Source organism: Strix aluco, chromosome 3 (assembly GCF_031877795.1).
Source record: "Strix aluco isolate bStrAlu1 chromosome 3, bStrAlu1.hap1, whole genome shotgun sequence".
In the NCBI taxonomy this organism is placed as follows: domain Eukaryota; kingdom Metazoa; phylum Chordata; class Aves; order Strigiformes; family Strigidae; genus Strix; species Strix aluco.
Genome location: NC_133933.1, coordinates 76,763,455 through 76,777,053, shown reverse-complemented (window position 1 = coordinate 76,777,053; position 13,599 = coordinate 76,763,455). Strand labels below are relative to the sequence as shown.

The window sequence follows — 13,599 nt, the reverse complement described above, 5'->3', positions numbered from 1 at the left end:
CTTCATAACAAATGTCTGAAGGGTGGGATTTTATTTTTCATGAGTTCTGCTGTAAGTTGTTGGTACCAGGAAAGTGTGGTATGGTTGAATGTACCGACTCGTTATTTAGGGTCTTAAATAATTAGCCTACTCACCACCTTGTTTCTGCTACTTCTCTGTGGCTTACTGAGAGAAAGGAGAGGAGAGAGGAGAGAGGAGAGAGGAGAGAGGAGAGAGGAGAGGAGAGGAGAGGAGAGGAGAGGAGAGGAGAGGAGAGGAGAGGAGAGGAGAGGAGAGGAGAGGAGAGGAGAGGAGAGGAGAGGAGAGGAGAGGAGAGGAGAGGAGAGGAGAGGAGAGGAGAGGAGAGGAGAGGAGAGGAGAGGAGAGGAGAGGAGAGGAGAGGAGAGGAGAGGAGAGGAGAGGAGAGGAGAGGAGAGGAGGGGAGAGGAGAGGAGGGGAGAGGAGAGGAGGGGAGGGGAGGAAAGGAAGGAAAGCTTTTTAGCATTTACAGTTTTGCACTCAGTGTCATTACCACTGTAACAAATAATTAGGTTGTTGTATAATAATATCCCATTGGAAGTGTGTATGTGTGAGCATCTGTTAACGAACAATCGTCAAATGATTCAGATGCTTTGTTCAGGTAAATACCCATTTGAGTCACTCAGTGGGGCCAAGATTTAACATCTAAGATGTCTGAATCAACTTCTGAAGTAATTATCCATTTATCTGTGATTGCATCTTATAAGATTTGAGATACTCCTGTGCTGTAGAGAGCCTGCCATTTCTGATGGTATGGCAGCCCATAAATCGCTGAGTCTGTTTGAACCAGAGAGCAAACATGCTTGTGGTGAATGAAAATTACAAGGAAGAATTGGGAAGCCTGAGCAAGTTTTGGTGGCAATTGACAATAATGCCTCTTCTCTTCTGTAGTTTCCACCACTCATTTTGATGATCCCAGGCACTTAGAAAGTCTGCAGCAACAGGAATTAATCTGAGAATAATGGGGGGGGGTTGTGTGTGTGAAACTTTCAAGACAGTTCAAATTCCGTTTATGGTGCTTTGGCAGTACAGGTCAACCCTACTTAGATCCCTGTTTAGGCTACAGACTCTTGAAGACCTCCAGTAGTACTGTGTTCAGTCACAGTCAGTATGTCCAGCCTCTTTCACAGTGGGGTCCCATCATCTCTGGAGTTTACTGTAGTGCAAATAAGTAACAGGTTTGCCTACCCTCACTAATGAGTTATTTTCTTTTGAACAGAAAACAATAATAATCCCTAGCCTAGCATGAGGCATGCTTTGACCTTTTGAAAGTTGTGAGTTTGATCTGCAGGCCATATTGTACTCAGTCTTCACGTGGTGGAAATTAAGTACTGGGTGATTGACAGGGCTCCCGTAGAAGGCAGCAAACCTACCTACTTCAGAAATCGATCCTGGGAGCAGAGCAACCTGTCACACAAAATCTGTGCAGTCTTTCTCTAAACAAGCATGATATTTTGAACCTCTAGGATCATAATAACCATCCTTGGAACAGGATCTGTAATCTGCCCAAAGGTGATGCTGTTACTCTTCTGCTCTAATATTCCATCATATTTGCAAATATTGGTAATCTCCCACTCTGGCAAAACCCTCTTGCATCATGTGTGGTACAACATTTATCAGTATTTAGGGAAAGTATAATGTATGTAATAAACTGCTCTTTTCTTTAGCATTTTATGTGTATATATAAAAGTGAAACTAAGAACACATTTAGAGTCTGCCCAAACTTCACTTGTTTTTCCTGGCATTGTTTACATCTTAAGTGAAGTGACAACCTGACCCTCACATATTACTTCGCCAAGCTGGCTGTCCTAATATCTGCAAGACAAATAAGGTGTATTAGTTTTTACCTCTTTGCAGTACCTATTATATATGGTGCTTTTCAACTGCATATTATAAATGCAAGAGATCTTCTAGATAATTTCTCTTGACAGTCATGTATTTTGTGCATGTAAACCTAACTGTTTGACATAATTCTTCTTGTTGTTTGTTACCACAGGAGAAGAAAATTTGCTGGCAATTTTGAAGAGGAGATGGTGGAAGTATATGATCCTGGGGATAATAGATATAGAAGCCAATTACCTGGTAGTCAAAGCTTATCAATACACCACTCTTACTAGTGTACAGGTAAGAACTCAAAGCATTGTCCCTTTTGAGGTAAGGTACTAGGCTCGATGTGGTCCGTGGTGCAGCCTCCATTGGCTTCAATGCACTGATGGCTATTTCCTGCCTGTGTCTTCTGTGTACTTTCTAATACCATCTTGTAAGACACATTTTTTCATATTGGACTATTTTTATTACTCAGTATTTTCCAAACTGTACAAAAATATACTGGCTTTCTGTTTATTTTCCTGTGCTAAACCATTCACAATCACGTTTTTTACATAATTATTTAATTTGGTCCTTTAAGGAAATATTTTCAAATGGGCTGAAATGTTTTTTCTCACTTGATATTGTACTTGGAAAAAATATGAGCACTTCTTTTAGAATTCTGTAATTAGATCTGAGTGCAAAAGTTGTCATTAAGTAAGATGAATGTAGTTATGATGAAGTCATACTCTAATGCAAACAGTTAGATGCCTTATGTTATATAACAGCTTAACTGCAACTATCAAAAAGTGTGCTCTCCATTAAAAAATTATACGTGCATTGAACAAAAGCTAGGGTAGCAATTTCTCCAAAGATCTAACCTGTATATTTTAAATAAAAACACAAAGGAATCAGACTCCTTCCCATTTCAGTGGAGAAGTGAATAACAGAAACTTTTTTAAGAGATTGGAAATAGTCTGTCTTGGGAAATCATTGCATACTTCATTGCTACTTGTTCTAAAACAAACCTACTCCCTTTTTATGTTATCTCTAAATAACTGGGCAACACTAGATAGTGTTCAGTGTATTTTACACCTTATTTGCCTGAAGTTTGCATTAGAGCCAGTAAAATGGAGGAGCACCAGTTAATGTTCTGCAGAACCAAAGCGAATTAGGAATATATCTCTTCCATAGTTGAAAAGTGATATTGGAAAATACTGAGCTTGTTTAGCTGAATAAGAAGCAAAGCTAGAAGTATGAATTCAAGGAATCTGAATGTGCGGTTTATACTAAATATTCACAAATGCCTCTGCCGTCAGAATCTGGGTTTGACAATTCTTTGAAACATGCCCAGACGATGTGATATTGCTTTTAACACTTTTTGAAATCACATTACTCTGCATAAAGCATAAATCCATGTAAACCTCATACTGTCTGATTTTATAGCTACTAAAAGACTCAAAGAGAAAAACAGAAGCTGAATTGCTTATTTTGCATGTTCAAGAGTGTTGGTCCAAGAGTTCTTAATTCCCACACAAGAGTGTGTTGGGTTTGTGTGTGGTGGGTTTTTTTGGGAGCAGGGAAGGGGACTACAGAGGTGGCTCCTGTGAGAAGCTTCTCAAAGCTCCCCCGGCTCCAGGTCAAATCCACCTGTGTGTCAAGGTCAAGCCAATTAGTGATGGTGGCTGTGCCTCTGTGATAACATATTTAAGAAGGGGAACCTGAGAGGAGGAGTCGCTGTGAAGGAAATACCTATGCTAACATGAGGTCAGTTGAAGAAAGGAGGAGGAGGCAGGGAGGTGTGCCAGAGCAGAGATCCCCCTGCAGCCCATGGTGAGAGGGCAGGCTGTGCCCCTGCAGCCCATGGACGTCACTGGTGGAGCAGATGTCCACCTGCAGCCCATGGAGGATCCCACACCGGCGCAGGTGGCTGCAGCCAAAGAAGGCTGGGACTCTGAGGGAAGCCTGCATTGGAGCAGTTCGGGAAGAGCTGCAGCCTATGGGAAGGACCCACGTTTGAAGGTCGTGGAGGACTGTCTCTTGTGAGAGGGACCCCATGCTGGAGCAGGGGAGGAGTGTGAAGACTCCTTTCCCTGAGGAGGAAGGAGTGGCAGAAGCAACGGGTGATGAACTGACAGCAACCCCCATCCCCTGCACTGCTTGGTGAGAGGAGGTAGAGAAATCAGGAGCAAAGCTCAGCCCAGGAAGAAGGGAGGGGAAGGGGGAAATTGTTTTTAAGATATAGTTGTATTTCTCACTGTCCTACTCTGTTTGATTGGTAAATTAAGTGGTGGTGGTGGTGTTCAAATTAAATTGATGTTCTTTTTCTTCCTCAATTGAGTCTGTCTTTTTCCTGTGACCATAATTGGTGAGTCATCCCTCCCTGTCCTTTTCTTGATTCCCAAGCCTTTTATTTTTTCTCCTACCCATCCCTGAGGGGGAAGGAGTGAGCAAGCTACTTTGTGGTGCTCAGTTGCCCTCTGGGCTTAAACCACCTCAAAGAGAAAAGCAAAAGCTGAATTGCTTGTTTGGTGTGTTCATTCATAGCAAGTAGGAATAGCAGACTGAGCAACATGATCCAGGTCATTAAATCCCATCTTCCACAGCCACCAATAAGCACATATCAGAGGTTTGTCTGACCAGACCCATGAAACACCAATTCCAGAAGATGCAAACCATCCTGCTTTTCTGCAATGAACATGGTCTTTAGTGTAAGAGATCAAAAACTATAGTGTGAGGAGGAAGCAGGCACAAGAGTTCGTGGGCACTGCCTGTGCCTCAGCAGGGAATTTGTTAGCTGAAATGAGCTGTGGTCTCTTTTTAGACTGAGAGAGAAAGGAAAGGTGTAACAGGAGAACTGTCATTGGCACAGACAGCATCATGTCCATTTTAGACCTCTTCCACATAAAGATTACAATAGAGTTCAGGTCTCTTTCCCATGTAGCTTGAAAGAAGGAAGAGGTAGAAGCTCAAATTCTTTTGAGCTTTTTTCCAGGAGTGGAATGAATGCAGTGTCTCTTTCTCCCATAGTTGTTCTAGACTGCTCAGATACACATGGAGTGATGGTGAGTACCTGTTGCATTTTAAATTCACTTCATGCCTTAATTTGAATGAGCTTCTAGGTTTAGACAAGCCCAAAGATAAGGTGAGAATGGGACAAGTATGAGATAATGCATCAAGATGTTGAATCAAATGACACATTTTGTGAAATGTAGCCAAACAACACCCTATTTCATTTAAAGATGAAACAGAAGAAACTCAGAGGATTATTCAGCCTGAAACAGCATTGGTCGAAGTGCATAATGGTATGAAATGAAGACTGAAGAAGTGGAAATTAAAAGATTTTAAAAAGCAAGTTTTTCCTAGAGTCTGGTTTCTGAAGAAGCAGACAGGATCACTCTCTCAAGAGCATCTTCCAAAAGGTCTGATCATGCAAGAACACTACCTGTGAGGCCATAAATGCTCTCTGGCATGTAGCAAGAAGTGTTTAAATCCGTTCAGAACTGAGACCTGAGAAACCATTGCTACTACCACAATTCAGTACATCTTTGACTGAAGGCTGTGGGAGCTGTGCTGATGTATACATTGACTGAGAATTAAGCCCCTCATGTCAATTCAGGGGGATTTTATTCTCAACAGACTTTACACCAAGGCTTTTTTGATGGGGAGAATATAAGAGTTTTGAAATTGTCACTTCAATCAATGAGAAATCTTACAGTATTTTTATAGTGGTGGTACATGGACCATTTCAGTAGGAAATCAGTTTTACAGCATATACTTTTTGTCCACATGATATCTCTGTTCCATCATGCAAATTTAACATGTGAGTGTACTAAGCTTGTGGTGCCTTTAGGCAAAAAAAGTTGATCCCAGCAAAAAGCCAAAGTTTAACTGTAAAAACATACCTTTATTGCAATTGACTTGCAGTTCTGCTTTCACAAAAAAACTCCAAGCATCAACAGCTTTGTTTGCCAAGTAGCTTAGGACTGTCAAAGTTTCTAGTTTAATCTCCATCTTTGATTTGTAATTGATATTATCTCCTCATGGTTCCAGGAAAAAACTGAAAATGGTGCCCTACTTTTCCCCACTTTTTCACACCCAAGTCTTTCCTATACTTTCCTTTAAAATTCTCTTTTGGTTTTGGTCTGGGGAAACAGAATTTGCTAATAAACCTTCCTATATGTCTTTCATCAGATGTCTTCAGAACCACAGTGAATGGGGACACACAGGCATAAATTAGAGATGAATATGGTACCTAACCTTTACTTTTGGATGTGCTTCTGATTATCTAAAATCCTCATATACTCTGTAATTACTGTCTGAGAATGTGCACTCAGCTCCATCATAAGATGAAAACAAAGTCTTGTGAAGACTAGAAACACATAATTTTCCCTTTTTTTTAAAAAAAAAAAAAAAAAAAGAACACAACAAACTAAAAGATCTCACTTATAAACTAGGTGACATTAAAAAATTACATTGAAAACCAATGCACAAAATCCAGGGTACTCTTTAGGTACCTGCAGTGCAATCCAGGGGCAACTAGATTTAATAGAACAATCCAAGAAACCCACACCTCATTGTCTACATATCTAAAATGTCATAGACAACTAACATCCCCTGGTCTATGTGTACTAACCTGCTGCTGAGAGCGCAGACTTGGGACACGAAAATGTGTGTTTGAATATCTCAGGTTGCTCCTTCTTTGGTAGCTTTAAGTTCTGGTTCTTTGCATGCCCAGAGTCCTTCTGTATTGATGGAGACAGATGCCTAAATACCTGCCTCCATTTTAAAATTCAAAAGCTAAGTATTCCTACATCAGAGTACCCTGAGGAACTCAATTTGTTTGATATGATCTTAGCATGCCTCAAGTGCTTACAGAAAGCCTGGAGTGCTTTCCAAATTGCAAGAGTAGGGCCACCTTTTACATAAAGGCATAGCTGTTAAAACAGTGGCCCACAGAAGGGGCTTAAATTACCTCCATCTTAGCTGGGGAGATTCAAACTCAAGCTTCCCACAGCCATGAAAATGCTCAGGCTAGCAAGTGAAGACTGTTCTCTTGAGGGTACATTTAAAAATTGAGTATACACCAGGTAAAAGGCACAGTAGTTTGTTGATGAATCCATTTGATATCCAAAAACACGTATTTCAAGAAGTGCCAGAAGTGCCAAAGACCAGTCACACTTAATGCTCTCAGATGCATGTGTCCTGATTCCCAGATGGCCAAAAACTTGCAAAATGATCTTTAGTTTCTCTTTGGTACATTAATCTAACTTGCACTAGATTTTGCAGCCTTTTTGCATGTCAGCTGTAGCAGGTGCAGAAAGTGCATTAAATACTCCTGTGTACACTAGCACCTGATCCCATGGACTTTTTTTAAAAACTGTACACTTAACTTTCAGGACTGCCTGTGGTAATGCTTTCCATGTTTATCCTAATGGTTTTTAAAACAACCCTGGTGTAGGCCTGTGGAAGGTTTAATAACTATTCAAGAAGGTTGTTTTAACTACTGTTAGAGACACCTTTGATACAGCAAAAATTAGTTCCCCCCAGAGGGAATTAAAAGATTCTGAAGTTCTTGCAGTTATTTAGATCTAGATATTTAATTTATTTGGAACTACATTTTGACTTCAACTTCCCTGTACTGCATTTACACACACACATATATCCTAACAAGTCCATAAGGTCTTCCACTAAGCCTGTTATTATACTAACATTTGTAACCTTTGCTGCCAAGTAAGTGCTTTCTCATCATACCAGACTGCATTGTGAGGCAGACTGTCCTCTCCCTTCTCCCCCATAGTCCCCCCATTAATTAGCTCTCCTTTCAGTAATACACTGTTCTATCCACCTGCACATTACACTGTTGTGTTGCACTCTCTAGAGGTAATGTTATCCTTTTTCTGTGTTATGACATCACATAGAAATCTGGACTATTTCTGCAAGACCTTGCATAGTGGTACTGTAGAATATGCATACGATGTCACAAGAAATAAGGCACTGTCAAAGAGAGAGCTATGTTTCCAAATAGTGATTTATCTGGTAATTTATTCCTTGGGCAATCAAGCCTTTGATTGGCATGATGAAAACAAAGGTAGTAAATGCTGGGATTTATAGACACCAGGAGACAGACAATAAAACTACAATGCTGATGTTCTCAGCTACTCTTAGATCACTGTGAGGCTCAGCAGTACATCATACTTCCAATTACCTCTGGCAGTTTTCATACCTCAACAACTGCCACCAGAAAAGGGAAGGAGTCAGCAGGAGTGCTGGATGGCAATAGGCTTTACTTTGTTCTTGGTCCCTGTGGACTCAATGTACGTTGAGGCGGAAGGTTTGAGATAATCTGGGAAGTGAGGAGCAGGGGATGTGCAATATTGAAGTTGTTGATCCACCTTGTCCAGTGCCCACTAACGTGAAATATCTCAAAAACAGAGATAAATTCCACTCCTTCCCTTCCTCCCCCCATCCTATGCATGTAAGATTGACCATACTTTCCTGTTTTGCTTCAGGGCAGTAAGGGAATACTGCAATGTTAATAAGGTTTGCAAATCAGCATTGTGCAGAAGTGTTGCATACCATACATTTCTACTGTAGGGTGTATCTTGCATCTGATTTATTATCGCACTTCAAGTCACTGTTCTGTCTTTTAACTGTGTTACATACCTGTGGTTCGCAAACCATCCCCTACAGCATCCTCAGTCTCTGTACATGGTTTTGGAGTCAACTGAGCTCTCAGTATTCAGAGCTCCTGCCTCTAATCCTGAGCCAAAGTTTTTACTAGCATAAATAAGCAAAATTTCATTAAAGTCAGTGAAACTGTGCCCATTACAACAGTAGAGATTTTGGCATTCTGTGCCCATTTTCTATATTCTTGCAGGTGAAATGCAAAAGCAGAGATTTTTCTGCAGGAGACATCTGTGATTTTTCCTAGTCCAGGGTCTAATTCCCTGCATAGTTTACAGCAGCTGGTGACATGAAGTTTCTAGTAAGTAACCTTGAGAAAATGGTCTTCAAAGCCAATGTTCAGTTATCTTAGAGAGAAGCAAAACAGAAAATAGTTGTTTTCTGCAGAAACACGTGACTGCTGGCAGAGCTGTCTGCTGTCTTAAAATGATCTTTTTCTGACAGTGGTATATAAAATCAGAGGAGGAAGGCAATTAAAGGAAAGGACATTTCAGTGATCAGTTTGTTGGTAACTCTTCCTGATATTGTGAGCAGATCTTGTATGAGCAGAGCTGGAGTGCATGTATGTAATGAGAGGAGAGGATGAAGAGGTGTGTCCCAAGGGTGTTTTTTTTTTAAAAAAGTTGAGATGTGATTACTGGTGTTGGTAGTAAAGCAGGTCCATGTGTAGAGAGTTGAGATCAGAGGAACTGTGGGTTGGATGTGACCACCACCTTTCATTTAACATAACTTCAAGATGTCGCTGAATTCCTTCCATATACACAGAAAGCTGGAGCTGTGGTAATCCTCATCTTGGGTGTTGGTGCATGCAAGTCAGATATAGATGAAGGTCTTTCACTAGTGAAAGTTTTGAGGGAGTTTGTGTGTCCACAGGGAAAAAGAGAAAATCCTGAGAACAGATTAAGGGAACTGATGGGAACAGTTATAGAAGTGTCAGTCATGTGGCCCCAAGAAAAAAATTAGAGATCTTGTGGACAAAATACTGATTTAAAGAGGCTTCAGACTGGGAGCAGTCTTCTGACTTTTGTTTCTTCCATGTCACAGAAATTAAACATTTTTACATTTTTTTTGAACAAATGACATCACTGACTGATTCTTTCACCAATCTCCCTGCTTGGAGTACTCCACATTTTGGCTGAATGAAAAAATTAATAGTTTTTAAATTAATTTCATGATTGTATAAAAACCAGGCAAGAAAGTGATTAAGTTGTGGTGAGATAGCAAATAGAAACAAGAAAGGTAAAAACAATGCTCCTTTTTTATTTGAATTGCTTGAAATAACCCTGTCAGAAATACTGCCAGCATCCACCACACCTTCCCTGCAGAAAGTTTCAGTCGCAGGGTAGCGTAATTGCCATGCCGTTCCCCTGGCAGCCAGCAGCCAGCTCTGTGAAGGTTCACATCTGGGCTGCTTTTGTACAGATGAATCAAGTGTGTGTGGTACTGTGAAAGTAGTGTGAAAACAGGCATAGAAAGAGCCCTCAAATGGGCACCAAACCCTTTCTTCCTTTGAAAAAACAAATCAAATGTCAGAAGGTGTGTCTCGTACTGGATATAACACTTGCTGATGTATTAAGGTTACCAGGTCGCATGCTGAAATTCAGTAGCCATCACATGTACTTGACCATACAACGTTGGATGGATATGACACTGATTTTACTGATCCCTCTGCTCTGGAGAGCAGACAGAGTATAGGGTGCAGCTGATTCTCCGCATGATTTGCCGGAGGGCAGCGCTAATGAGAAACCCCTAACGTGAAAAAAAGGGCTTATAACTGGGGGCGAAAAAATCCAATGAATGTTTAAAAAGGGAGATTCAGCCCAGCTGTTTCCATAGGGAGTTTGCTGACCATCCTTTTTCTTTTTGATATCGCTGCAGATTAGCAGTTCACCCTCTGTGTTACAGACCTTTCTTCTAAAGCTTGCCAGCTCTTCTTTCCAGTGACTAACAGTACATTCTTTCTATAGGTGTGCAAACTCATGCTGAATTTGTGAGACCAGAGACCAGATATTTACTGTTAGCAAGAGAATATTTGTCTATGATTCACAAGTATAGTAAAGTAAATGTAATTTAACAAACAAGTAATCAGAGGAAATACATTTCAACATTGTGTATTATCAATAGATTTAGATGCAGTGTGGTATCTTTTAGAGTCAAATAATAATCTTCAATCTCTACAACACAACATTTTTATAATAGAAAGGAGTTTCTGTAGGACAGTATATCAATAGATTATATATTTTTGTATCCTGCCTTCTAAAGCAGCCCAATTCAGAGCTGTCACTGATGAAAACCACAGACAAACATGGCAACTTCAAAGAACGTGGTCTGCACCACATACTCCTATCAGTTTTATTATCTTCCCATGGCAAAATAGGAAATATGTTTTCTTTTAGTTTAGTGAGGTCTGATAACTTCTGTGATTAACAGGAACATTGATTAAAATCGGGTCACTCATTAATTTAACATAATGACAGGATATGGGCAGTACCTTTTGAATAAGCAACTAAAAAGAAGGAAAATATCAGAGATGATTCTTAGGGAAATACTGGTAAACAACTGACCTTGATGTACTATAAATGAAATTCAAGCTAAGCGTAATTTATCTTTGTTACTGTAAAAACTTTATAGTCAGAAAAATGACAATTAGGTATAATTTTTTTTAATAGCTGAAATAACTAATAACAAACAAAAGAAAGAAAAAAGGGAAAAAATAAACAAAAAACCCCTATTGCAGATCAGGTAATCCGCAGTCTCACATCTCTTGTTTGTAGAATATATGTGCATTTTTTCTTCTACTAGACGGGTTTATCTGAGGAAAAAAGAAAGGCAGAATGAATTTAGTCCTGTAGAAATGAAATGTAAAGCAATACCTGAAAAATAGTTAAGCAATATACACCAGGTTTGTCTTATTGCTTATATTGTAGTAACCTAATTTATATCTGTCTATCCCATTGTTTAATTATATGTATAAGCTAAGCACAATTCAAGAACTGTATAATGCCAATAAACATTACCTACATTTTATGTTTATATCTGTTGATGCTGCAGTATTCCAAATTGCTATTTGTGGATTAGACCTTGGACTACCAACCCCAACAAGGTGTTTTCCAGCTGCTGTCAGCATTGTTTGTTTGTGACAGATTCTGTTCATGCATCCCTTCATGTTAGTGCTTAAAAGACACATCTTCACATACTTGAAAGCATAGGTATGTTTAAATATTTATGGAATGAGAGGAATTTTTAAAATCTTCCTCTAAAAGACTGTTAGTGGGAATTTACATGCTGCAGGTACAAACGATTTTTTAAACAGACTATTGAAATCACACTAACACCCTAATATATCTCATATTCACAAGAAAATGTTCTTTTTGTGCACTTAGCCTGGAGTAGGTAAAGCAACCCTCATCAGAGCTTCTGTCCCACAATGAACATGCAGTGTCATGTCCTGTGTGTAAAGGTCGGCAAGGCATTCCAGATGTTACGGATTAAAAATATCCACTGAGTCATTCTGTGTCTCTTGAGAGACAATAGTTAGTGGCTGAAAGGTGACATCTTAAATATTCTTAAATAAATAAATAATTTAAAAGTAAAAATTATATTCTTAAATCTATTCTTAAATGCTGTTTGCATGAGTGACTGGAACTCCTGATTTTGCAAAATCAAATAGTTGATCCAATGATGGTTGAGGTTCACTTACTCACCTTTGCACAGAAAATTGGAAAGATGCTTGCAGACACTTACTGTCTTACTTAATAAGTGGTTTCTTAAAACACCTCTGTGCCTAACTGTTGCATCAGGCTTTTAGCTCTGGCTTCAGCAGTCATCTCTGAGGTGGTATGTGTATGTATGGGGAAGAGAGTGCTCAAATCCTAGGTGTTCATCTGAGGAAGGTGATGGCAGACTGTGCAGTATCTCTGGCTGGTCCTATTTTACTCATGTCCAGCTCTAAGTTACATGTAAGGATGCCTCTTCTCTTCTCCAGTGCAAAGTTTATTGAGTTGGTATAACCTACTGGTTACTGGTGACTTCAGGACAGTGTGGAAGGAAACCATGTGCACTGAGTCAGGTAAAGGTGCCTCTTACTGGTGACAGATTTTGGTTGCTTTCTCCAAGGTGATACAGGTGCCTGCCCATGTGAACTTCTCCTCCATCTTGTTTTGATGCCAGCAACCAGTTAAGTTAGACTCATAGAACAGCCCAGCTTGGAAGGGACCTCCAAAGAGCATCTGGTCCAACCTTTTGTGGGAAAGGGAGCCTAGATGAGATTATTTAGCATGCTGTCCAATTGCATCTTGAAAACCTCCAGTGATGAGGACTTTACAACATCCCTGGGGAGGTTGTTCTAGTGATTGATTGTTCCCAGCGTAAAAAATTTCTTTCTTATATTGAGATGAAACCTCTCCCAGTGCAACTTGTATCCATTGGCCCTTGTCTTCTCCATGTGGCTCCTGATGAAGAGAGAGCCTCCATCTTCTTTGTAGCCACACTTTTTAAGTAGTGGAAAATTGTGATGAGGTCAGAAAACTGTGCGTTAAGCTCACCTGTTCAATGCTGCACTGGGAGAGAATGGGATAGAGTCATTCACACCTTCAGGGGTAGCTGTGAGCAGTGTAAGGAGTAACTGTCTCCCTGCTGTTTGGTACCACCTTCCTTCCATCTTCAGCAGAGATGATGTGTGCACTGTGTGCCAGCGCAGCTAATGAAGAACACACATCCAGCATGTAGAGGCATGATGATATGAGCTGTGGATTGAGAGGGGAGGTGTTGAGCTATGTCCACATCCCATAGGTTACGCTGAAGACTGAGCTTCCCTCGGATATGCCACCTATTGCTGGTATGTGCTAGGGCTGTGTTAGTGAGGTGCAGAGATTCACAGGATATGAGGAGTGCACAGTGGATGTTATCCATGCAGCAGTGACCATCTGTGCTGTCTAGGTGGGCCCCGTCCCTCCTTCCAGTGACAGAAGAAGGCCATGTGCCGCCTCACCCACACCACGTGCCAGGATTTAATGCGTACGCCTGGTAGTCCTGCCACCACCCCTCCCTGCCCCAGGAGCTGACTGCTCCCAGCAGTGCAACTTCTGA

The 13,599-nt window shown here is 40.5% G+C and overlaps 1 protein-coding gene across 1 annotated transcript in view; it reads left to right on the top strand.

The window, feature by feature from the left end:
* The window catches only part of SLC35F1 (solute carrier family 35 member F1), a 255,971-nt gene that overhangs the window by 199,992 nt on the left and 42,380 nt on the right, over positions 1 to 13,599 (top strand). The window contains exon 3 of the mRNA XM_074819268.1: positions 2,015 to 2,142. Within this exon, the coding sequence (XP_074675369.1) occupies positions 2,015 to 2,142 (128 nt within the window). The remainder of the gene's footprint in view (positions 1 to 2,014; positions 2,143 to 13,599) is intronic.